This window comes from Oncorhynchus gorbuscha, linkage group LG04 (assembly GCF_021184085.1).
Source record: "Oncorhynchus gorbuscha isolate QuinsamMale2020 ecotype Even-year linkage group LG04, OgorEven_v1.0, whole genome shotgun sequence".
Taxonomy (NCBI): Eukaryota; Metazoa; Chordata; class Actinopteri; order Salmoniformes; family Salmonidae; genus Oncorhynchus; species Oncorhynchus gorbuscha.
The window spans coordinates 11264293-11290982 of NC_060176.1; the positions used below are offsets into that span (position 1 = coordinate 11264293).

General features: G+C 42.3%; 1 protein-coding gene and 1 long non-coding RNA gene across 8 annotated transcripts in view; one reads left to right on the plus strand and one right to left on the minus strand.

Annotated features, from left to right (window-relative positions):
* Positions 1 to 26690, minus strand: part of LOC124033653 (kinesin-like protein KIF18A) — a 27171-nt gene continuing 481 nt past the window's right edge. The window contains exons 1-18 of one of the 6 annotated variants that reach the window (XM_046345798.1): positions 26306 to 26459; positions 25134 to 25466; positions 24662 to 24819; positions 24387 to 24491; positions 24135 to 24245; positions 23824 to 24021; positions 21216 to 21395; positions 20939 to 21013; positions 20720 to 20829; positions 19710 to 19872; positions 19390 to 19554; positions 16189 to 16310; positions 15109 to 15377; positions 11184 to 11243; positions 1677 to 2082; positions 1162 to 1251; positions 949 to 1040; positions 1 to 371 (exon numbers count right to left, since the gene is read on the minus strand). In XM_046345798.1, coding sequence (XP_046201754.1) covers positions 235 to 371; positions 949 to 1040; positions 1162 to 1251; positions 1677 to 2082; positions 11184 to 11243; positions 15109 to 15377; positions 16189 to 16310; positions 19390 to 19554; positions 19710 to 19872; positions 20720 to 20829; positions 20939 to 21013; positions 21216 to 21395; positions 23824 to 24021; positions 24135 to 24245; positions 24387 to 24491; positions 24662 to 24819; positions 25134 to 25443 — 2751 coding nt within the window. In that variant the 5' untranslated portion in view covers positions 25444 to 25466; positions 26306 to 26459 and the 3' untranslated portion in view covers positions 1 to 234. Of the gene's footprint in view, positions 440 to 948; positions 1044 to 1161; positions 1252 to 1676; positions 2083 to 11183; positions 11244 to 15108; positions 15378 to 16188; positions 16311 to 19389; positions 19555 to 19709; positions 19873 to 20719; positions 20830 to 20938; positions 21014 to 21215; positions 21396 to 23823; positions 24022 to 24134; positions 24246 to 24386; positions 24492 to 24661; positions 24820 to 25133; positions 25467 to 26212; positions 26460 to 26690 lie in introns of those variants that run through there. The other 5 variants (XM_046345795.1, XM_046345796.1, XM_046345800.1 and 2 more) reach the window with 5 other exon arrangements.
* LOC124033654 overlaps positions 26489 to 26690 on the plus strand; it is a 14781-nt gene continuing 14579 nt past the window's right edge. For both annotated transcript variants that reach the window (XR_006838428.1, XR_006838427.1), the window contains exon 1: positions 26489 to 26603. This is a non-coding gene — a long non-coding RNA (uncharacterized LOC124033654). The remainder of the gene's footprint in view (positions 26604 to 26690) is intronic.

Genomic DNA, 26690 nt, shown 5'->3' on the forward strand with positions numbered 1-26690 from the left:
TTACTAGTTAACTAAACATTTTATTACTAAATAACAATAGCAAATTATCTGTACAACAAATATTAATGTAGGAAATACAAATGTAAAAACATAAAATAAGAACAAGTACAGAATCATACACAATTCAAGCAAAAACTATCCAAGAAATCCATAGGATTTCATTTCTCTCTCCACATCTAAACACGATTCCCTAATTTCTACATGACATCAGCAACATCTGGTCAAAAGCAGGCCTCACATCCTCTTTGTCACACTCTTGAATTTCTGGGAGGTTTTATAGAATATGGACTTTTTCCTCTGAACATCCAAGAGGTGAAGATTCCCCTCAGAAACACTCCTCGTAACTCTTCTGGGCTTGTTCTCCTCTGACCCTAAGGAGAAACACAATGCTTCGATAGAACCCCCGTCTGTATGGAGAGCTTCAAATTGAATGTTTTTCCTTTGCAGTGTGAAAAATCCCATTATTAAAAAATAAAAAATAAGTTATTTTTAGATTACTGAACATACATAAATCGAACAATAAAACAAATTGCTGTCTAATACACATCACACTAAAAGTATGCAATCGGATGAGAAACCAAATTCTGCAGTTTTGTCCAAAAGCCAAACAAAATCCTTAAAATGAAAATAATAAGTGCCATAATTAACAGGCAGACAACCTCCATTGTAGATTTAAAAACAGCTTGGTTTTCTAAAAGCAAGTGTCCTTCATAACAGGCATATAAAAAAAGCATGTTCTGGCCTGGCCCTGCCCTGAACTTTGTGTTGCAGCTGAGAGATGTAGGCATGAGCTCTGAGTGTAAGCACCACTAACTGGAATGAACATGGGGATTTTAGAGGGGGAAATAGCCACACATTTAAGGTATTTTTATAAATAGCGAATGAAAGCAAGCTACACTCTTTCCCTGGGTCATTTCAGGGGAGAAATACTGGTATTGTTGTACTCACCAGCAAAAAGACGCACTCTTAGTGGTCTTGCTACTACTGTGGGGTCCTGCTTTATGTGCTTGGGTGCTGAAAGGATTTCCTGCTCTCTGCTGCTGCTAGAGGGAGATGGAAACACAAGAGATGAAATGTGTTAATATCTGAGCAGCACAACACTTCCTTCCCTGATCCTTCACTAAGAAACATGTATTTTGAGTATGTCACAACCACACTTACCAATTCATTTTGCGTTTTCCCTGCACAGCCGAAGTCATGGCCATGTAGGTCTTGCCATGTCGGATGTCCAACAGAGACGGTATCCCCAGTCTGCGGGATACAACAAGTCAGGCAATTTCCTTCTCAATATTTGAACAGTCTCTTACATGTGACCAAATCAAATAAACAGACTGGAATGAGTACCGCACTCTGATATGTTAGACAATTCTGAGCTCTCTCACTGCCACTTGCTCGTACCTAAAACTTAAGAGACAAGGCAGCTCAATGTTTAGAAATAAGTACTTGGAGGGGCTCAAACCCTAATACAATTTCTGTCACCTGGGACAAAATGTGTAAATTAAAAATAAGAATGGTTGTAATAGTAATAGAGGCAAAAGTATATATATATATATATATACTGAGAATGTCTTAATCTATGAATGTATGCACTGTTTTACATTGTTCAGCAGCTAATATTAAAATGGACTGTTGAAATGATGGAGTATGATGACCATCTTTGACAATACCACACCCACCTTTTGGGGGGCTTGCTCATGTCATTGGCTCGGAGAGCCTGCTGTTGGCTTGGACTTAAGGGGCACGAAGACACCGCTTGATGATTGGGGCTACATTGGTAAAGGACGACGGTAGCGTTGGCAAGAGCTGATTCATTGTCTTCATCTTCAATGTCAAATGTCATGTTGGGGTCATTGACTGCATAGTGCTGGAGAGGCAGGAGTGAAGGCCTGTTGAGTGTACCACTGGCATCTGGAGTGTAGAGCAGTGGAAACATCCCCTCCTGTCTTAAAACCTCCTGGAGGACCATGGGAACCTGCGCTGAGGCGGAGACAACACTCCCAGGGTTTGGTGGAGACACTGCCAGCTTCCTCCTGGTATGTTTCTTGGGAATGGGTTCCATCACTGTCACCTGGGCTGCTGGGCCTAGAAAACAACATCAATATGATTTATTTTTTTATGAAGAAGCCACAAAGAACCTAACAAATTTTGGCCTATGCATGATCAAATAAATTGCTATCAAGTTACACACCACACTTCATCAAGGTCAATTCCATTTCAATACAGTCCAATCCATGCACTGTGAATTGACAATTAGAGGATTTTTCTATTTAGGCATAGCTCTACATATCACTTATTGAATTGAGCGAGGTCAAATGGAATTGACCTCAACCCTGACTTTTATTAAAACATAAAAATAAAAAAATTCTGTAAAGTAATTTAGAAACATCCTCCACCAAGCACTTACATGGAAGTGCATACACCTTGAATGTATTCACTGTGTTAAGACCTTTGGAAGGTTGCGGATATAAAACGTAAAGAGTTCCATATTTTACTTGACAAACAGTCATATCTGTTCTACACACATTTATATAGGAGCGTTCTATAAACTTGCTTCTCCCTGAACAGGGTCCAGGGTTCATCCTGTTTAGCCAGAACACTTTTTCTGTTAGTGGTTGGTGAGGCCTTGCTACTTGGTTTACAAGTTTGATCTCAAGTGTAAGATAAGAATGCATTATCCAGTCTAAATCACAGTAGGCTGTCGGCTTCAGCATGTGGGTATTCACTAACAACATGCCAGTTGTTTGCCATAGAAATGTCATACATGGCCCAGGGATTAATTTTTAAAAATTTTTAATCCCATGATAAACGTTTTGGCTCGAGGTCCACATCGGGATTTCAAAATTCAACAGAGGGCAGCACCGATTGTTTAATGACCGATTTGTTTATCTAAATCGATTTACGGGCATGAAAAAGAGCAGTTATTTGAAAATAGATACAGTTGAAGTTGGAAGATTACATACACTTAGGTTGGAGTCATTAAAACTATTTTTTCAACCACTCTACAACTCACCCCCTCTGAACGTGCCTCAGACAAGAGAGCTAGTTTTATTTCCAGCTCTGTATTACAAAGCACTACAATTGTTCCATTTGCCTACCCAAACCTCTGTGACCAGTGTATGCACGATACACAGGCCCCATTACTTATGAATGCAGTTATTGGGTAGATGCATTGTTAGCTGCCCCCCACGACTGTCAAAATAAACACAAAACCGCTAGGGGGATTCATGGTGGCATGAGCATACCTGCAACAAGAAATACATAAATAAATAGGGGTACATACAGTTGAAGTTGGAAGTTTACATACATTTAGGTTGGAGTAATTAAAACAAATGTTTCAATCACTCCACAAATTTCTCATTCACAAACTATAGTTTCGGCAAGTCAGTTAAGACATCTACTTTGTGCTTGACACAAGTAATTTTTCCAACAATTGTTTACAGACAGATTATTTCACTATCACAATTCCAGTGGGTCAGAAGTTACACTAAGTTGACTGTGCCTTTAAACAGCTTGGAAAATTCCAGAAAATTATGTCATGGCTTTAGAAGCTCCTGGTAGGCTAATTGACATCATTTGAGTCAATTGGAGGTGTACCTATGGATGTATTTCAAGGCCTACCTTCAAACTCAGTGCCTCTTTGCTTGACATCATGGGAAAATCAAAAGAAATCAGCCAAGAAAACAAATTGTAGACCTCCACAAGTCTGGCTCATCCTTGGGAGCAATTTCCAAACGCCTGAAGGTACCATGTTCATCTGTACAAACAACAGTACGCAAGTATAAACACCATAGGACCACGCAGCCATCATACCACTCAGGAAGGAGTCGTCTTCTGTCTCCTAGAGATGAACGTACTTTGGTGTGAAAAGTGCAAATCAATCCCAGAACAACAGCAAAGGACCTTGTGAAGCTGCTGGAGGAAACAGGTACAAAAATATTTATATCCACAGTGAAACGAGCCCTATATCGACATAATCTGAAAGGCTGCTCAGCAAGGAAGAAGCCACTGCTCCAAAACCGCCATAAAAAAAGCCAGACCACGGTTTGCCACTGCACATGGGGACAAAGATCATACTTTTTGGAGAAATGTCCTCTGGTCTGATGAAACACAAATAGAACTGTTTGGCCATAATGACCATCGTTATGTTTGGAGGAAAAAAGGGGAGGCTTGCAAGCCGACGAACACCATCCCAACCGTGAAGCACGGGGGTGGCAGCATCATATTGTTGGGGTGCTTTGGTGCACGAGGGGCTGGTGCACTTCACAAAATAGATGGCATCATGATGGAGGAGAATTAGGTGGATATATTGAAGCAACATCTCAAGAAATCCGTCAGAAAGTTAAAGCTTGGTCACAAATGGGTCTCCCAAATGGACAATGACCAGGGCATACTTCCAAAGTTGTGGCAAAATGGCTTAAGGACAACAAAGTCAAGGTATTGAAGTGGCCATCACAAAGCCCTGACCCCAATCCTATAGAAAATGTGTGGGCAGAACTGAAAAAGCGTGTGCGAGCAAGGAGGCCTACAAACCTGACTCAGTTACACCAGCTCTTGTCAGGAGGAATGGGCCAAAATTCACCCAACTTATTGTGGGAAGCTTGTGGAAGGCTACCCGAAACGTTTAACCCAAGTTAAACAATTTAAAGGAAATGCCTTTATTTATCACCTTTATTTAACCAGGTAGGCAAGTTGAGAACAAGTTCTCATTTACAATTGCGACCTGGCCAAGATAAAGCAAAGCAGTTCGACAGATACAACGACACAGAGTTACACATGGAGTAAAACAAACATACAGTCAATAATACAGTATAAACAAGTCTATATACAATGTGAGCAAATGAGGTGAGAAGGGAGGAAAAGGCAAAATAGGCCATGGTGGCAAAGTAAATACAATATAGCAAGTAAAATACTGGAATGGTAGTTTTGCAATGGAAGAATGTGCAAAGTAGAAATAAAAATAATGGGGTTCAAAAGAGCAAAATAAATAAATAAATTAAATACAGTTGGGAAAGAGGTAGTTGTTTGGGCTAAATTATAGGTGGGCTATGTACAGGTGCAGTAATCTGTGAGCTGCTCTGACAGTTGGTGCTTAAAGCTAGTGAGGGAGATAAGTGTTTCCTGTTTCAGAGATTTTTGTAGTTCGTTCCAGTCATTGGCAGCAGAGAACTGGAAGGAGAGGCGGGAGGTGGGAGATGCTATGGTGACCAGCGAGCTGAGATAAGGGGGGACTTTACCTAGCAGGTTCTTGTAGATGACATGGAGCCAGTGGGTTTGGCGACGAGTATGAAGCGAGGGCCAGCCAACAAGAGCGTACAGGTCGCAATGGTGGGTAGTATATGGGGCTTTGGTGACAAAACGGATTGCACTGTGATAGACTGCATCCACTTTGTTGAGTAGGGTATTGGAGGCTATTTTGTAAATGACATCGCCAAAGTCGAGGATTGGTAGGATAGTCAGTTTTACAAGGGTATGTTTGGCAGCATGAGTGAAGGATGCTTTGTTGCGAAATAGGAAGCCAATTCTAGATTTAACTTTGGATTGGAGATGTTTGATATGGGTCTGGAAGGAGTTTACAGTCTAACCAGACACCTAAGTATTTGTAGTTGTCCACGTATTCTAAGTCAGAGCCATCCAGAGTAGTGATGTTGGACAGGCGGGTAGGTGCAGGTAGCGATCGGTTGAAGAGCATGCATTTAGTTTTACTTGTATTTAAGAGCAATTGGAGGCCACGGAAGGAGAGTTGTATGGCATTGAAGCTTGCCTGGAGGGTTGTTAACACAGTGTCCAAAGAGGGCCGGAGGTATACAGAATGGTGTCGTCAGCGTAGAGGTGGATCAGAGACTCACCAGCAGCAAGAGCGACCTCATTGATGTATACAGAGAAGAGAGTCGGTCCAAGAATTAAACCCTGTGGCACCCCCATAGAGACTGCCAGAGGTCCGGACAGCAGACCCTCCGATTTGACACACTGAACTCTATCAGAGAAGTAGTTGGTGAACCAGGCGAGGCAATCATTTGAGAAACCAAGGCTGTCGAGTCTGCCGATGAGGATGTGGTGATTGACAGAGTCGAAAGCCTTGGCCAGATCAATGAATACGGCTGCACAGTAATGTTTCTTATCGATGGCGGTTAAGATATTGTTTAGGATCTTGAGCGTGGCTGAGGTGCACCCATGACCAGCTCTGAAACCAGATTGCATAGCAGAGAAGGTATGGTGAGATTCGAAATGGTCGGTAATCTGTTTGTTGACTTGGCTTTCAAAGACCTTAGAAAGGCATGGTAGGATAGATATAGGTCTGTAGCAGTTTGGGTCAAGAGTGTCCCCCCCTTTGGGAATCTCAGACGACACAAAAGAGAGGTTGAACAGGCTAGTAATAGGGGTGGCAACAATTTCGGCAGATAACTTTTAGAAAGAAAGGGTCCAGATTGTCTGGCTGATTTGTAGGGGTCCAGATTTTGCAGCTCTTTCAGAACATCAGCTGAATGGATTTGGGAGAAGGAGAAATGGGGAAGGCTTGGGCGAGTTGCTGTTGAGGGTACTAATTGAGTGTATGTAAACTAATACTAATTGAGTGTATGTAAACTTCTGACCCACTGGAAATGTGATGAAAGAAATAAAAGCTGAAATATATAATTCTCTCTACTATTATTCTGACATTTCACATTCTTAAAATAAAGTGGTGATCCTAAATGACCTAAAACAATGATTTTTTTTACTAGGATTAAATGTCAGGAATGATGAAAAATTGAGATTAAATGTATTTGGCAAAGCTGTATGTAAACTTCCAACTTCAACTGTATGTCCATTACAATTTCTACATACATTCTATCTAGTCTTAGACATTCATGTGGTCTGGAGTGTTATTTTATATCCAAAATAATCACCCTCCTGAGAACTTTGACCCCCGCATGGCCTTACCATCTGTGTTAGAGCACCATAATCATATTTTAAGAAAATCAATCACATCTGAATAGATCTTAGTTGGCGCCGGTATAAAAATGAGACACAGCGTATCACTACCATTGAAAGATGAGGGAATAACCTCTCTGTTAAATACTGAAAGGAGAAGTCCATGTCTGCAGTAGGCCTAATAAGGGTTCTCATCTTTTGGCAGTTGGAGAAGTGTAGAGGAAGCCAAAGAAAGTGAACCTGGTGACCTTTACACAGTGCAGACATTAATCAGAGGTGTAAGGGAGAAAGGGCCGGGACACATTCATGCCCACAAATTGAGTTTCACCAGTCCCAACAAGCCCAGCTACTGTGACATTGAATATGGCTAAGTAGGGGAAAGAAGAAAATGAATCAAATCGAGTAAGGCAAAAGAAAAATATAATTTGATGTTTCAAAGAAACCAAGACCTAAAGGCCCCAGTGCAGTCAAAAACACGATTTTCAGGGCGTACTGAGTCTGGCCCGCCCCAGGAGTCGCTAGTGCGCGATGGGACAAGGACATCACTGCCGACCAAACCCTCCCCTAACCCGGACGATGCTGGGCCAATTGTGCGCCGCCCCATGAGTCTCCTGGTCGAGGCCGGCTGCGACAGAGCCTGGACCCAAACCCAGAATCTCTAGTGTCACAGCTAGCACTGGATGTAGTGTCTTAGACCACTGCCACTTTAAAACTTTTATCTTGCCTATTGACCCCCAATGGCACACATACATACACAAGCCATGTCTCAATTGTCTCATAAATCCTTCTTTAACCGGTCTCCTCCCATTCATCTACAGTGATTGAAGTGGATTCAATAAGGAAGTTGATTCAATATCTTACACCTGGATTCACCTGGTCAGTGTTCATACAGTTTTGTAAACTCAGTGTATATTTCCACACTATGTGGTTGGAATAACTGTTTAATAAGAGCTGTTTGAAAATACTGAAATTTAAGCCTGTTTTGGTGGGATGGAGTTTTGGCCTGCCCGGTGACATCGCCAGGCGGCAAACTACTTAATAGACCAATAAGAGAGTTCCAAACCATTCTGCCAATAACAGATCATTTTCAGTTTTCCCCTCCCCAGACAGTCTTAGAACAATTCTCGCTTGAAAAATTGCTCTTCGCTAAGAAGCTATTTTTGCTTATTTTTGACAATGTTTATGGAATACAATCACGGTAAGATTACTTAATTGTTAACCAGAAATGAATTGATATGGAGATAAAATCTGCTGCAATGGACCTTTAATTAATCATGTAAACATAACAAGGCCACATAAAATCCTTATGGAACACAAAGTAAGGAACGAGGGAAAACAACTTATGGCCAACAAAGCAGGAGTGGACATATCCTATGATTAGTCCTAAGTTATTTCATGGTATAAGTGGTTCACAATCACTAGCCATAATGGATGACTCACATGCTTAGCAACCTGTCGTATAAAGGATACAGCTACACTGAATGGATCACCATATTAGTCATCAGTGAGGATGAGTCATACACACGACATACTGTTAATTATTGGTCATTTGATCAAGACTAACTTAGATACAACTAACTTTACATACAACTGATTAAATGGGAATAATTGATATAGGCTACACAATTAATTTTTAATATACACCAAAGTCGTTTTAATATATATGGGTCTTCCATTAACCGGCCTAAATGTTATGAATAGAATTTTGGGATTTAATTATGTAATAAGAGCTTAAATGTATTAACATGAATAAATACAATGTTTTACGAGAATAGGAAGACTATGATAAAAACCTGGCTGAGATTGAGGATTATGTCACCAAAAGAACGTTAGCAGGGTTGTTAGAGTATAAAAGCTGGTGTGTAAGAGTAAAGTGGAGAGCACGTTGCATCAGAGCAAGAGGAGGCAGACTCACTTGTTGCAGTGAGACACTGCGGCTGCATCATTTACATGCTGCTGACCACAGCCCTGTGACGCCGCTTCCTACCTACTACATTTTACTGAGGAGGAGGCAATTCCCAGAAATGTGAGCTGTGTGGTAGTGGATTTGACATATCAATTTGCCTACTCTAACCCCACCCCCCCACAGACAAAATAGAACAATCAACTAAATTGTTTAATGTAGAAGCTTTTAAAAATGATCACATTTTTAACAACATATTTGCGTATCATAAAAGGGAGGGGGAGATATGGAAGATTAATGGACCTATTTATTCATGTGAAGAGCAGAATGCAATATTTAGGAAATTTGAGTCACAGCTCAGATAGCAAGACAGGATGAGGGGACAGTGATAAATGGTACTGCTTCTCTGATGGAGATCTGGCCCGGCAATAAATGGCAGCCAAGTTCTTTCAATCAAATATTTTTGGCTTGTAGGATTAATACATGCATGAGGTGCTATTTCTGGTGGAGACAGCGCCGTATTAGGGTCGCTTGGCTGCTGCCTCCCTCTTTATAGCGCTGCTGCTGTTCTTGCTGACGGGGCAGGGGCGTTTTACGCTTGCCTTGCCTACCTTCTTTTCACTGCAGTGAATTTGCATTTTCATGAATGAGGTTTGAGCAGCCTGGGTTGGGAGGGCTGGGTGCTGGATTGACTGAGTACAAGATATGGAGGAAAGGGGGAGGGGGGCAAGGAGGGAGAGAGTGATCGAGCAGGAACAAGTAAGACTGGCACAGAACGAGGTTGCAGGAGAGAGATTGAAATTGTGTGGGCCATCCTGTGCTGAAGGGAGATAAAGGGATGGGTACAAGGCATTGGACTGGCAGGGTGCAGAAACCTATTGAAAGGGTCATGTGTGGTGACCTGCCCTCGTATCCACTTAGAGATGGTGCAGTAATAAAAAGGTTGGATAGGGAGGATTTCCATACTCAAGCTCTGATGCTAGTTACACAAACACAGAAAAAAACTAAGATTTCACACGAACAGGTAACATGATTTGGACAAGATCTTATTTCATATCAAAAGCGCAAATCATACACAGAAGTGATAGTCCAGTGTCCCATTGTGACATAGCTACCTGGCTCTGAGACCACCATCTGCAGGGGACACAAAGCCCGAACACACACCTTCCTACAATTCCCAACCAACGCGTCTCCGGTACGCATCCTCTATTAATTTGAATGTGCTGACAATTGGAGAAACTGCTTGAGCTGCACTGAGAATGAGAAAAGTATGAAAGCTAACGGTCCAATATTCTAGAAAACTGAAATGTATATGTGTGCCGGTTTTGGACTATGATAAACCCTTGAGTTAAGTCTATGTTACCGCAGAAACAGACTCAACCGCACAAATGCCTGGCCGTCCCCAGAAACACTCAGCCGCACAAATGCCCAGCTGTCTAGTCTTCAGTCAGCTGTTCCGCAAAAACCACGTTTTTGTTATGAGGATTATTTTATTTTCATGACGGTTAAACGGTAATTGTGGCAGCCCTAGTAAAAAGTGTTTTTTAAACCATTTCCTGTTGCGCCGTGGTCATCTGGTGTTGTTTTCTTTTAAAATGTAGCTGACGTTTCCCACAATGTGTTTCAATCAAATGTAGACCATCTGTTCAGCAGAAAATATCATTACAGACAATTTGGACGGCCATATTTCACATACTTCCTTTTTGTACTTCCCTAAAGGTTTTCCCAGTCCTTTTCTTTCTCTAAAGGGGTCTCAAGTGTTATTTCATTTTTCACAAAATATCTTTAGTTCCAGACCAGAAAGTCCGCATTGCTGAACAACTGGAAATTACATTCTATTTCATGTCGGAATAGTTTTTGTAGTTTATTTACAGAATGCCTATTTTTTGTATTTTTCCTCGCTTAAGAATCAGTTGAAGTGCCAATTGATGTCCCATCATCTCTTGAGGTTGCCAGAAGGGAAACTAAGTTGTTACACTAAACACTAGTGATCAGTGGGAATAAAACAATAAAAAGCACTTAATCCACAGATCAATATTACTCATGGTCGCACTTCAGTTTGACCACTAACGTGGGGATGTTTAATATTGCCAGTTCATTATTTTAACCATTACAGTTTTTGTGGTCTTCTGAAACAAGCCTTCTCTGTTAACACCCCAAGTTTATACTAGTGAATCCTGGAACCAGTTTTAGCACAACTGAAATTGCTGATGAACAATTAACAGCTGAAACAGAGCTTTTACCACAGGAGTGATGACTTTGATGGACATATTTGATCCCCTCGGACTGTCACTATGAAGGATTCCATGTGGCAAGCTGTTAGATTAATGACCAGGTTAGCAGGCCTGAGGGAGAGTAAAGACAGGTTTACCTTTCGATGATGGATTGGGTTGAAGGCGCAGCGAGACTCTCCTCTTATGTTTCTCGGCACCTGAGTGACAGACAACAGTATGTTCAACAACACCGCCTCCTTCATGAATACCATGCCACCCCCGCAGTTATCAGCACAACACACAGCATGACTAGCATCACAGCTCAGCCTGCACAGTTATCAATAGAACAGACACAATCGTGCCTCAGCATTTGGCTGTGGCAAATGTGAATAGTCATCATGAACTGCGCAGCCAAATCTACTGTTGTACACTTGCCTGGTTAAAGAATGGGTAGCCCTTTACACTTGTATCTGCATTTGGGTTGAAAATGGCAGAGTTGGACATTGATAAGCACCTAAATTGGAACGTAATGGCTGTACAGTAACATGCTATACATGATGTCAGATCTCAGGCCCTGCACTTCACAGCTCTGTATGGGTTTTGACTGACAGCCGTTCCGAACTTCAGCACCGCACACGACAAGAAGTTGCCCCCATCCCTTCCACTAAATTTGTCAACTTTAGAAAATGGTCTGTCTGAGTGAGGGAAATGCTGTAAATTGCAAGGACTCTATGTATTTTGAAAGATGAGATGCTATGGATTATAATAAATACTGCTTTGATGTCATACAAGCAAGCCTAACACCCATGAGTCCCAATGCGCACTTCACATTTCCATATCATAAAACTCATGTAATATACATTGTCAACATGTATGATTACTATGTTTGATGTACAGTTACAAAATACCATGGTGTTATACCCTGGGTTGTCCTGAACAGAATGACCACGCATTTGAATTTACTCATGAATCCATTCCGTTCACACAAAATTACAATCTGTTTCTCTGAACTGCTTTGTGAAAGCCTAACACTAAGATCCTATTTTTATCATTTTGCTAGTCATGTTGGCAATAGAACAAGCGCTCAAATTTCACCCACCTGACCCAAATTGTGATTTATAAAAATGGACTGTTTTGGATTGTGTAAGCAACAATAATTGTGTAAAGGCGAGGATGCAGGGCTGTATTCCAGATAAAACAACTACAAGTATGCTTGCTCTAATTCCTAAACGGCACAGTTATGAGAGCTCAAAAAAGCAATGTATAGTTGAGGACTTCTGAGTCGTAAAACTGCATTGAAATTCATTTGGAACTGTGCACACTTGAGGTGTGTGGCCACTTGGAAACATCAGTTAGACCTCACACTCAAACCTTTTAATGTTTTTGTCCTTTGTTGCACCCATCTCAAATTTCCCAAGAATATTCTTATCATGTTACTGCGGGGAGAATTTTCGGATTTTGTTAAAAAACAAATGCGGCAAAAAAACTACAGTAAATTTAAAAATGCACATAAAATCAACAGTGAAATGTTTGGACTCAGTCTCGTGTCAGCTGAACGGTTGGCCTAACCTTTAGTCTAATAATTCTCCCATAGTGTAGAAATATAAACTGCTCAAAAAAATAAAGGGAACACTAAAATAATATCCTAGATCTGAATTAATGAAATATTCTTAATAAATACTTTTTTTCTTTACATAGTTGAATGTGCTGACAACAAAATCACACAAAAATGATCAATGGAAATCAAATTTATCAACCCATGGAGGTCTGGATTTGGAGTCACACTCAAAATTAAAGTGGAAAACCATACTACAGGCTGATCCAACTTTGATGTAATGTCCTTAAAACAAGTCAAAATGAGGCTCAGTAGTGTGTGTGGCCTCCACGTGCCTGTATGTCCTTCATACAACGCCTGGGCATGCTCCTGATGAGGTGGCGGATGGTCTCCTGAGGGATCTCCTCCCAGATCTGGACTAAAGCATCTGCCAACTCCTGGACACTCTGTGGTGCAACGTGGCATTAGTGGATGGAGCGAGACATGATGTCCCAGATATGCTCCATTGGATTCAGGTCTGGGGAACGGGTGGGCCAGTCCATAGCATCAATGCATTCCTCTTGCAGGAACTGCTGACACACTCCAGCCACATGAGGTCTAGCATTGTCTTGCATTAGGAGGAACCCAGGGCCAGCCGCACCAGCATATGGTCTCACAAAGGGTCTGAGGATCTCATCTCGGTACCTATTGGCAGTCAGGCTACCTCTGGCGAGCACATGGAGGGCTGTACGGCCCCCTAAAGAAATGCCACCCCACACCATGACTGACCTACCGCCAAACCGGTCACGCTGGAGGATGTTGCAGGCAGCAGGACGTTCTCCACGGCGTCTCCAGACTCTGTCACGTGCTAAATGTGAACCTGCTTTCATCTGTGAAGAGCACAGGGCGCCAGTGGCGAATTTGCCAATCTTGGTGTTCTCTGGCAAATGCCAAACGTCCTGCACGGTGTTGGGCTGTAAGCACATCCCCCACCTGTGGACGTTGGGCCCTCATACCACCCTCATGGAGTCTGTTTGACCGTTTGAGCAGACACATGCACATTTGTGGCCTGCTGGAGGTCATTTTGCAGGGCTCTGGCAGTGTTCCTCCTGCTCCTCCTTGCACAAAGGCGGAGGTAGCGGTCCTGCTGTTGGTTTGTTGCCCTCCTACGGCCTCCTCCACGTCTCCTGATGTACTGGCCTGTCTCCTGGTAGCGCCTCCATGCTCTGGACACTACGCTGACAGACACAGCAAACCTTCTTGCCACAGCTCGCATTGATGTTCCATCCTGGATGAGCTGCACTACCTGAGCCACTTGTGTGGGTTGTAGACTCCGTCTCATGCTACCACTAGAGTGAAAGCACCGCCAGCATTCAAAAGTGACCAAAACATCAGCCAGGAAGCATAGGAACTGAGAATTGGTCTATGGTCACCACCTGAAGAACCACTCCTTTATTGGGGGTGTCTTGCTAATTGCCTATAGTTTCCACCTGTTGTCTATTCCATTTGCACAACAGCATGTGACATTTATTGTCAATCAGTGTTGCTTCCTAAGTGGACAGTTTGATTTCACAGAAGTGTGATGGACTTGGAGTTACATTGTGTTGTTTAAGTGTTCCCCTTATTTGAACAGTGAATATATATATATATATATATATATATATATATATATATATATATATATATATATATATATACATACACTGCTCAAAAAATAAAGGGAACACTTAAACACTATATATATATATATATATATATATATATATACTGTATATAAAATGCAGGAAATCACATTTTTGACTGCACTGGGCCTTTCAATAAATGTATCTTTAAATAAATAATAACAGTTGTCTTCAGGACAGTCATTGCAAGGTGAAAACGGAGGGAATAGAACAAACGGACGGGACCTATTGAGATCTGGTACCATACATTTGTGCTCATGGCTTGTGAAAGGAGGGTCAAATTACAGGATATCACTCAACTATAAGCACAAGTGGACAGGGCCAAAAACACAAAATAAAAGACACAGGGAAACAAGCATGTGACTGGTACAGGGGGACAGGTGCGGGGTGCACCTGCTGACATTTGATGGACAGCAACATAGTAATTAAGTATTGCTGGCCAGCTTTGGTTCACGCTCCATTGTCTCCTAGGGGCTGAATGTCATGAAAGGAGGCCTGATGGCGCACTGGTGCTGGGTTATACAGGGTGTGATAGGACCTGGAGAATGGTGGCTCCCGTGTGTGTAGGCTCCCATGATCAACAGTAAATAGAGCCCAATAGCCCAGGGCCACCAGATATTGCTGTATGGCCACTGGTGGCCTGAAAATAAAACACTACAACAGATGATTAAACAGTCGACCAGGGTGGTATACTACAAAGCAAGATAAATGGCCAGCTAACTTGCCAAAATATATTTAGATTTTCTAGAAAGAATGGGCATGATAATATACCCCTCAGGGGGAATTTACATGTCATCGTTGTGACTGGGAGTTGAAGCCAATTCTGCGTTTTTTTAAGACAACATAAGGTGTGAAGTCATGACTTACTACTGCAGGGACTGTTTTGATGGGGACAGATGAGGTGTGAAAATGACAGGATGGGTACGAGCTCTGGCCTAAGCCTGGAACCCTCAGCCTGGGTCTCCTCGTCCTTCTGCTCCCCTGCCTTCTCCTGATCGGCCCACACCACACCCCTCTCCCTGAGGACCAGGTGCTCCAGGTCCTGGTTCTCAGCCTCGTCGGCAGCTGTGACCAGGCCCGACCCCCTCAGCGTCCAGTACTGTCTGCTGTAGGCAGGCAGCAGCATTTGCACCATTCTGAAGAGAAGAAAGCATGAAACTCAGGCTTAAAAGATGTTCTGTTGAGTCAGTATCACAATTTATAGTGTAAAAGGTGCCAAAGTGAATTTTGTTGCATATGTATGCAACACCTAGTATAGTAGAATTCAAAAGACTAATACTCTCTATTCACTAATTCATTTAAGTAACCAACAACAACACTGTACATTCTCTGGAGGTAATGTATGACAGGTATGGATGGCACACAGCCATTCATACTCACATAGTACAGTGTGAGTCACTACTCATACTCAATTATTCATAAATATTATTCCCATCTTAATATGCCTGTGTCTACCTGACCATATTTTCCCATTCATGTAGGATTAGACCTGAAGATACCTCCTAAAACATGTAGCAATATCTGTACAACAGATGTTGTGGAGTACTGGCTCGGATTGACTTAAGTCGACTTTACAGGTCTGAAAAGTCTAACAAACCCCTTTAAGACTTAAGGCCATCTTATGGTAATATCACTGCATTTCCACTCTCTGTCTTCAGTGGATACAGGTGGATGATTCAACTCTGATATGTAATTCCAGGCTTTTGTTCCAGCCCTGCTGTAGCATATCAGACTCCAGCAATCAGCTGCTCAACAGGAACAAATGTAGCTCTCCAGCTGGAGCGTTGGCTTGGCCACATGTTTTACACAGGAAGTGAGGTATTTTTCCACTGTCGTATTGCTGGGGTAAAGAGTATCAAATGCTACAATGAATATCGGTATCGAAGTCCAAATGTTGGTATGGTGATAACATTACGTGTTGAACCCTGTAAAAGAAAAATGACCTACTTTTTAGTCTGTTTGTTCTCCTGGTCCTGGATGCCGATGAGGTGGGTCATTTGCTCAATGTGCTGCTTGAGGTCCTCTACCTGTAGCTGGAGCCTGTGGCAGCGAAGGTCCTTCTGGAGTACCTGAGGGGGAAAGGGGAAAGTGGAAGAACTAGGGAAATGACCACGAGGGAACATATTGAGTAACCCTAACCACAGCTAGAGAACAGGCTGGCAGGGAGTCATCAGTGACGCACAAGACAATGAGTCTTGAGGGGTTTATTTTGTGCCATGCTTCATCTCTGAGAACCTGTCTTCTGGGTAAAAAAAAAAAAAAGCTGTCATCCACCTCTGACGTAAAAGAGTATACGAAACGACAGCAGAGAGAACATTTGACAAGCGGATGAATCATTGTTGTGCCACTTCCTAGAAGAGGGATGAGAAAGAGGAAAAAAACATCTACATGGTTTAGGTAACTGGCTGTGTGAGGGATGCGTGAAGATCATTGATCCACTCACCTCAATCATCCACCAGTGAACAATAGCAATAAAATAAGCACAGTCCTAATTACCAGAACAGATGGAAGAAAACAAACTGTCACAACAACATTTGAGACGTATTTGCAAAAACAAACAAACCAGAAGTAAAAAATAAAAAAGTTGCAGAGTAAAATTCCTGTTCCCATCACTTCTAAAATGTACTCTGGGATATGGAAAATAACATTAAAAAGGGATAGTTCACCTGAACTACACTGCTCAAAAAAAATAAAGGGAACACTAAAATAACACATCCTAGATCTGAATGAATGAAATGTTATTTTTAAATACTTTTTTTCTTTACATAGTTGAATGTGCTGACAACAAAATCACACAAAAATTATTAATGGAAATCAAATGTATCAACCCATGGAGGTCTGGATTTGGAGTCACACTCAAAGTTAAAGTAGAAAACCACACTACTGGCTGATCCAACTTTGATGCAATGTCCTTAAAACAAGTCAAAATGAGGCTCAGTAGTGTGTGTGGCCTCCACGTGCCTGTATGACCTCCCTACAACGCCTGGGTATGCTCCTGATGAGGTGGTGGATGGTCTCCTGAGGGATCTCCTCCCAGACATGGACTAAAGCATCCGTCAACTCCTGGACAGTCTGTGGTGCAATGTGGCGTTGGTGGATGGAGCGAGACATGATGTCCCAGATGTGCTCAATTGGATTCAGATCTGGGGAACGGGCGGGCCAGTCCATAGCATCAATGCTGACACACTCCAGCCACATGAGGTCTAGCATTGTCTTGCATTAGGAGGAACCCAGGGCCAATCGCACCAGCATAGTCTCACAAGGGGTCTGAGGATCTCATCCAATCTCATATGCATATGTATATACTGTACTCTACATCATCGACTGCATCCTTATGTAATACATGTATCACTAGCCACTTTAACTATGTCACTTTGTTTACTTTGTCTACACACTCATCTCATATGTATATACTGTACTTGATACCATCTACTGTATGCTGCTCTGTACCATCACTCATTCATATATCCTTATGTACATATTCCTTATCCCCTTACACTGTGTAGAAGACAGTAGTTTTGGAATTGTTAGTTAGATTACTTGTTGGTTATCACTGCATTGTCGGAACTAGAAGCACAAGCATTTCGCTACACTCGCATTAACATCTGCTAACCATGTGTATGTGACAAATAAAATTTGATTTGATTTAATGGCAGTCAGGCTACCTCTGGCGAGCACATGGAGGGCTGTGCGGTCCCCCAAAGAAATGCCACCCCACACCATGACTGACCCACCGCCAAACCGGTCACGCTGGAGGATGTTGCAGGCAGCAGGACGTTCTCCACGGCGTCTCCAGACTGTCACGTCTGTCACATGTGCTCAGTGTGAACCTGCTTTCATCTATGAAGAGCACAGGGCGCCAGTGGCGAATTTGCCAATCTTGGTGTTCTCTGGCAAATGCCAAACGTCCTGCGCGGTGTTGGGCTGTAAGCACTAAGTTTCCCGACGACACAACAGTGGTAGGTAGGCCTGATTACGACAACGATGGCCAGCCTATAGGTAGAAGGTCAGAGACATGGCAGTGTGGTGTCAGGACAACAACCTCTCCTTCAACGTGAACAAGACAAAGGAACTGATCGTGGACATACCCAACAAACTATCATGGTACAAACACACCAAGAAACTTGTGAAGAGGGCACAACAATGCCTTTTCCCCCTCAGGGGACTGAAAAGATTTGGCATGGGTCCCCAGATCTTCAAGAAGTTCTATAGCTGCACCATCGAGAGCATCCTGACCGGTTGCATCACCGCCTGGTATGGCAACTGCTCGGCATCCGACCGAAGGCGCTACAGAGGGTAGTGCGTATGGCCAAATACATAACTGAGGCCAAGCTTTCTGCCGTCCAGGACCCATATACTAGGCAGTGTCAGAGGAAGGCCCCCCAAAAATTGTCAGACTCCAGTCACCAAAGTCATAGACTGTTCTCTCTGCTACCGCACAGCAAGCAGTACCGGAGTGCCAAGTCTAAGTCCAAAAGGCCCCTTAACAACATCTACCCCCAAGCCATAAGACTGCTTAACATTTAATCAAATGACCACCCAGACAATTGACATGGACCCCCTCCTTTTTGTTTTTACATTGCTGCTACTCGCTGTTTATTATCTATGCATCTTCACTTTACCCCTACCTACATGGTCAAATTACCTCGACTAACCTGTACCGGTACCACCTGTACATAGCCTAGTTATTGTTATTTATTGTGTAAATTTTTTGTTGTTGAAAACTTTAGTTTATTTAGTTAATATTTTCTTAAATATTTCTTGAACAGCATTGATTGTTAAGGGCTTGTAAAGTAAGAACTTCGGCGCATGTGACAAATACAATTTGATTTGAATTGCGAGCCCTCTTTTGTACTGCGGTGATGGGTCAGCTTTAAGCGATTTAATATAGCAATATTTTTACTGTTTTATGCAGAAATAGTGCAGTGATTGGTCAAATTTGCAAACCCTCACATAATATGCAGGGAATTGTTGATTTAGCAAAAAAAAAGAAAAGAAAAACACTATCACAGAATCCTGGAGGGACCATCTTCCTCTACATCTCCCCTACCAGTACATGAACAAAATAACCCATATACCACACCACTCTAACGCCACCGCTGGGTCAAGTGATTCCATATCTCCTGACCCCTCCAGCAGTTGCCTCACCACTGGTGGTTGGGAGTCCTGTCCCAGTAGCTTCACGTCATTCTCCACGCGGTGCAGCCAGCCCTCATTCTCAAGGAAGCACAGCTCAACCTCCTTCAGCCTCTTGCGGATGTGCTGCTGCTGTGTGAGCAAGGAAGCCAGCTTGCGCTCGTGCTTGCAGGTGGCCTATTCAACAACAGAGCCTATCAGATTTGGATATGACAAAGGAGTGTATGCACTTTAAACATCCATCTATCACTGGTACATCATAAAAGACATGCTCCTTCTGGGACCATTTTCTGGCTAAAATGACATGGTGATAATCAGGGCCTTTTTCAGACCTTCTCAGTCTTGTCTTTGGCACTGAAGAGCTGGGCCTGCTGGTTGCACTCCTCGCTGTGGCGCTGACGTAACTCGTTCTCCTTGAGCTGCCGCTCCAGAACAAGGTGCTCTCTCCTGATCTGAGTACGGCTGGAGAAAATGCCCTGTAGGGACTCTGACACCCTGTCCAGAAAAAGGGGCAACCAGCCAGTTATTGTTAAATGGAGCCTTTGCTTAATAATGGAGGGCAAAGGTTTATCAAAAATAAATTTTTCAGTGTTTGCCCTTCCTCAAGTAAAAATCCTATGTCATGTTATTGTACAACTCAACAGGTTGAACATTGTTCAAATCAGGCAGCTGCCCTGGACCACCCTCAGCAGCTTTCACCCAATAAGGCAGAGGCATTGCAACAATGTCTCATTCTGGTAAAGGAAGAGGGGTATGCAGGTAAATAAATAAACAGACAGTGGAGAGCAGCCGCTGAAATGTGACTGCAATCTCCAATGTAACCCCTGTGACGTAGGAGCCGCCGTGGCCTTGCCAGACTGATGAATTTTTAATTGTGTGAGAAGCATGCTGCCTCTCTTCAGAGCCTCACATTGTGCGAGTTGTGAATTCTGATGCCGGTGAATGAAATGCGTGGGAATGAGACTCATTCAGCTCCACCCCCTCTTCCCTTTCCCTCTCTCCCTTTTTAAACAGACGCCACTGCAGCCCTTGGAGGGTAGCGAAGGAAGGACGTTTTTAACTAATACCGATATATTATATGTGTAGTTTTATTTTTTATGTGGCTCACAGCTTCCCCTATCAAAAATGCAGAGCAAACTCTCCACCCAAAGCCCAGGTCCTTGGGCTTTGTACTTTCCCTCAACATGATAAATTATCTATGGATTTCAATTAAAGTGTACAAGTTTAAAGGACACTCAAGTGTGGTTGCATATTATGCATAACAGAACTTGTATTACTGTATAAATACAAGTTTTGCCTTTTGGTTGTTGCATGCACATTGGTACAAGAAATAAGTACCTACTTGTAAATCTCTGTTTGGTTCTGACTGGAAATGGTATTAGAGACTCCAGGAACAAGAGGGTCCATCTTCCTCTCCTCATACTCTTTCAACTTCTTCTTCAACTGAATGATCTGAAATAGCATAAACTGTTGATAAAATGTGAAATGTATGTCCACACATTTCCGGAACCTAAGGGCCTCCAGTCTGCATAGTAGAGATTGGTGTTTCATCTTATATTACCTCTTCTCGCTGCCTCTCGCATATCACTGCATACTGGCCGATGTGACTGTCCAAGCTGACAACATTCCTCTTGAGCTAAAGAACAGGTAGATGCATGTAAAAACGTATGGAATGAGAAAGAGAGGCATTAGAAACAGAAATATTGTAAGAAATGCCATGTAGTACAAGTTTTCCTATCAAAACCACTTCTGAACTCATGTTTGGCTTTTAAAAACACAGCCAAAGAGGCCTAAATAAATCCTATAACATTGTTGGGATGGGTGAGTAGTTTACTGACCGATGATTTGATCTCTTTGGCCCGGTTGGCGTATTTCAGTGTGTTGTGGGTGTCGTCATAAGATTTGGAGGAGGGGCTAATGTTGGCAATCATGACCGTCCTGCAGTTCCCACCAAGAGAATCTTTAAGGAGTCGTGTTAGCTTGCTGTCCCTGTATGGAATGTGGGCTTTCTTACTCTGCTGTAATAAATCAAGCAAAATCAACATTAGCCTGAGAAAAGAGTAAATGTGCAAAACAGGAAAAGGTTAGGCATACACATTCAGGTTTGGGATTGGTAAAGGTCTGACAAACCTCATAGAACATAAAATGCTTTTTTATTTATACCAATTCATTCCCTCTTGCTTGCATTAAAATGCAATTGACCACAGTCCTATGACCCCTTGGGACTCATACAGTAAATGTCCAGTGACAATGGACATTAATAAGGCTGTATAGGGGGCCATTTTAGAACAGCCATACACTGAATGTCCAAAATATCAAGAACACCTGCTCCCTCCATGACAGACTGACCAGGTGAAAGCTATGATCCCTTATTGAAGTCACTTATTAAATCCACTTCAAAATCAGAGTAGATGAAGGTGAGGAGACAGCTTTTAAAATAATTATTTAACCTTTGAGACAATTGAGAGATGGATTGTGTATGTGTGCCATTCAAAGGGTGAATGGGCAAGGCAAAATACTTAGGTGCCTTGGAACGAGGTATGGTAGTAGGTGCCAGGAAACACTCGTTTGTGTCAAGATCTGCAACACTGCTGGGTTTTACATGCTCAACAGTTTCCAATGTGCATCAAGAATGGTCCGCCACCCAAAGAACATCCAGCCAACTGTGGGAAGCATTGGAGTCAACATGGGCCAGCATCCCTGTGGAACGCTTTCGACACCTTGTAGAGTCCATACCCTGACAAATTGAGGCTGTTCTGAGTGCGGGGGGGGGGGGTGTGCAACTCAATATTAGGAAGGTATTCTTAAATGTTTTGTATATACACATTCATATTTTTACTTTGGCAAACGGTAACTATTTGTTTCCATAAACAGGTTTCTGGCAGATAGATACCTTTCATTTCTATAGAAAATGTAAACGCCCAAGCACATTATCTTCTGCTAGTGTGAATGTGCTAGGTCTGAATTCAGCCTGGCTTCACTAATGGCACAGATGCGTCTTGAGTACATTACATCTGTTCAGGTGAGTCACAGTCGCATGGAGACTCAAATGGCAGGAATTACCAGGCACTTGCAGAGGAAAAGTGATCTGCAATGGGCTGGGGGCTGCCCAGCTGTTCTCCCTGGCCGAAACCTACATCTGGAACCAGGAAACCCTTATATTTCCAGCTGATCCTATGGGAGCTCAAAGTTTGCAGCTAAAAGGAGGTTGTCCCAATTAAGCAAAATGAGTCTTTCGTCAGAGCAGGATTTACAATGTACAGCCCGAGAGAGAGAGGAAATGGGCCAATGGAGAAAACCACAAAGGCTAAATGTGCAACTGCAATTCATGGCCATGGGACCAGTCCAAGCTGGGACATCAAGGTATCATTCCCTAAAGCAATGGTGCCATAATAAAAGTACATTTTGGTACTGCGTGGCATGTTTGTGCAGCATTTCCTAAATGCATGTGGCCTGCTTGTGGAATCCCCAGGGTCAGTGGTAAACCAAAAAGACTCAGTGACAGGTTAATGTATGCAACTAGAATGAAATATTATCCAAATACTTTGGCTTGCTAACAGACCAAGCAAGGCTCCTTGAGTTACAGGGAGCTGCTCACTTTTTTTCTGGCAATGACAGAGCAGGGGAGTATTGCTGCCAGTGTGATGTAAAATTGCAATCAATTAAACAACATACAAACAAAATGAAGGCAGAATAAATTAGACTAGGCCGACCTAAAAATCCACAAGAAAAAAATCATCTTAAAAAATGCAGTGTACCTAGAAATCAACTGGCACAGTGAAAATGAACGACAGCAAAGGATAACACTAAAACCATTCACCAGTGAGATAAACATATGTAATCAGTTGTAACACCACGGTAGTGGGTTCAATTAACGGGACCACCCATAAATAAAATATATGCACACATGACTAAGTCGCTTTGGATAAAAGTGTGTGGGGGGGAATGAACTCAATAGTTTAAAATTACTAAAACCAAATGGAAACTGTGTAGAAATGATAATGATCCTACATTCATACCGTTTCTTGACTGTGTCCAGGCGGCTAATAATCCCAGAAATGAAAGCCAGACAATTCGGGAGCATTGAAAATTCCAAAAATGATGGATAGAGGACTATCTTTAGCAAATGTTGATGGCAAGGAAATATACGTTTCAGTGCGTCCCTCTGGACTTCGAACACCGAATACGGCCCCCAGGGCAAAATTAGTTTGACACACCTGTCTTTGTATTAAATCTAAACATAAGTTTGTGTATTCTCAGTGGTGAGGAAGCAGCACCAAGGCCTGCTCAACATTGCTTACGAGTCTCACAGAAATGCCTGTGGGTGTTATTGTCAAAAGATCAACCACCTTTTTGAATTATATTGAATTCTGTGAGCAGAAACATTTCCTTTGAATAATTTGTCATATTCAATGAGAAACATGCATCAAGATGCTTTACACATACCTTAGGGTCAGCCAGAGCGTTGATGACATTTCCCAGGGCAAGGAGTGAACGGTTGATGTTAGCGCCTTCCCGTTGACGTGCTCCCTTTGCGTTAGTGGCATTTGCTCGCTCGGAGCCAGCGAGGTCAATCAGGCTCATTTTGGCCACACGGACATTTGGATTAAGGCTGGCCGTCCTGTCCTGTTGCTTCAAGTAAATCTAGTGGGACAAGAACACCAACAATTTCATCTTCACCTGTTCAGTGACTAAACCTGCTTGCTGTCTGGTAAAGGAGGAAAGGTAGATGACGCCACTCCATTGAAATAGCATACCTGAAATACAGCATGGGACCGTGACGAGGTGGCATTCATGTCAGTGGGGTGTTGCGTTCTATTCCGATTGCCATAATCCAAAGCTTCAAGGATGTGCTCAGCAGACTTAGGCTACAAAATAGGTCACATGAATACTTTCAAACAAATAAAATCAGTACACGTCCATTAAAAACAGATGTAAATTCATTCAACTAGGGAAAAAAGGACAACAAACACACCTGCCAGACAAGAAATAACCTGTCGATCACTAACCTGGTGCAGAGTAAGGCCTTGGACAACCACTCCATTCGAGGGGTCCTCCCTCACTGCAAGTGGGCCGACATTAGCCAAGAGGTCCCGGATCTGCTCATTATAGACCTGAAAACCAGTTATGACAAGAACTTGGCTGGTTTCTTTTGGCAATTTAAATTCTGATCGTTCATTAATAAAATGTGTTTCTTTAATTCCCAGGTATGATGGAGGAAGATTATTCCTTGATTTCTGTGTAAATGTATTACTTGTAAAATCAGACAGATGAAACCAGTCACCTCAAGATAAGAAAATGCTACATTGAATATTTTCTCTTCCTTGACTTGATCCATACGGTTGAAGAGCTCTGTCATGGTGCGATACATCACACCCGGGTCATTGCTTGAGCCCAACATGGTGTGTGTCTTGCCTGCTCCTGTTGCGCCATAAGCGAAGACTGCAACATTTCAGAGAGGGATTAGTAATCAAACATGATCAAAACTTCCACTTCAAATAAATCTGATTTTGGTAGGTTTAAATGTGACACCAAATCTATTGGAATTTAACTGCTAAATGGGGTACAAAGATATTGGCTACTGTAGTATACTAATGACTATTTATATAATGGTCCTCTGTACTATGACATTAATTTAAATTAAGTTATTTGCAACACTTTTCACAACATCTGTCTCAATGTGCACATAGTCATAGGCCTACTAATCAAACGGTGTAGTCCTGTAAAGATTAGTAGGCTCAAGCCTATTTTATTACCTGTACAGTTAAAGCCATTCAACACTCCATCAAGTATCCTTTGAGTGGTGTTCTCAAAGATATCCACCTGAGAAGAATCCTCCCCAAAAACATTATCAAAGACAAATTTCAGGTCCTTATTGGCTCTCTTGTTGACATCTCTGTTTTGAACTCTTGGTCCCCCAAAAGATGTCATATGCTGTTCCTTGGGGTCAAATATTAGCATGTGGTTGTCCACAACTTGGACCACATTTCTGAAGTTCTCGCACTTCTCATTGTCATTAGTTGGCCGCACACGAACAACCACTTTGACATGGCTGCACACGTCCATGACTCTTCTTATTGTGTATTGATCTAGTTAAGGGAGCACAAGGAAGATGCTTTAGCTGACTAAACTCCACAGTGAAGGATGTTTCTGATATACTCCATTGGAGTGGAGCAGAGACCAGGCTTTGGGGAATTGGGCATGGCCAGACATAATTTGTATTTATTTAACCAGGTAGGATAGTTGAGAACAAGTTCTCATTTGCAACTGCAACCTGACCAAGATAAAGTAAAGCAGTTTGACACATACAGCAACACAGAGTTACACATGGAATAAACAAACATACAAACAATAATACAGTAGGAAAATATATATGTGCAAATGAGGTAGGATAAGAGAGGTAAGGTAATAAATAGGCCATGGTGGCAAAGTAATTACAATATAACAATTAAACACTGGAATGGTAGGATGTGCAGAAGATGAATGTGCAAGTTGAGATACTGGGGTGCAAAGGAGTAAGATAAATAAATACAGTATGGTGATGAGGTAGATTGGATGGGCTATTTACAGATGAGCTATGTACAGGTGCAGTGATCTGTGAGCTGCTCTGACAGCTGGTGCTTAAAGCTAGTGAGAGAGGTAAGAGTCTCCAGCTTAATAAGTAATAACATAGCTAACTACTTGCATTCGACGTTACATTTTAAGCAGTGAATATATACAAATATGTTGTTACATAAACAACAGGGCGACTTGAATGTCTCGTGTAGTCGTCGCCCGTAGTGCCTTCTTGTGGCTAGCTAACATTAGCAGTCAACAAAGAGTCATAGAAGCTCACCTCCGAGCGAAAACAGCAAGTGCTGCGAGTTGTAAAATACATCATAAACATGACTTATGTTCTGGAGCGAAGTATAATACACCCACAGCCTACCTTTGACTATTATTGTTTCACATTTGCAATTGTAGCTCGCTAGCAAGTACTGCCACTGCTACTTTTTCTCCCAAGACCAGCGGGTCTTTTCAAAAACAAGCCCCCTCTTCCTTCGCAACAGCTGATTGGCTATGCACCTTGAGTGACGTCGGTGAGCTTGGTGTTGCAGTCACTTGATTGCAGTACTGGTGGAGGAAGTGGTTTAAAAACTCTGTTCGTATGCCAGCTATTATCTAGCAAAAAAATAATGTTTTATCATGTAATTTAAACCATTATGAGACATAGCTAACATAACAAAGTAAGTATACTATTGCGCTAAGACCAATGTCCTAAATACAATTTGCATCGTCCCAGTTGCAAGTTATTCAAGGTGTTGTAACACTAG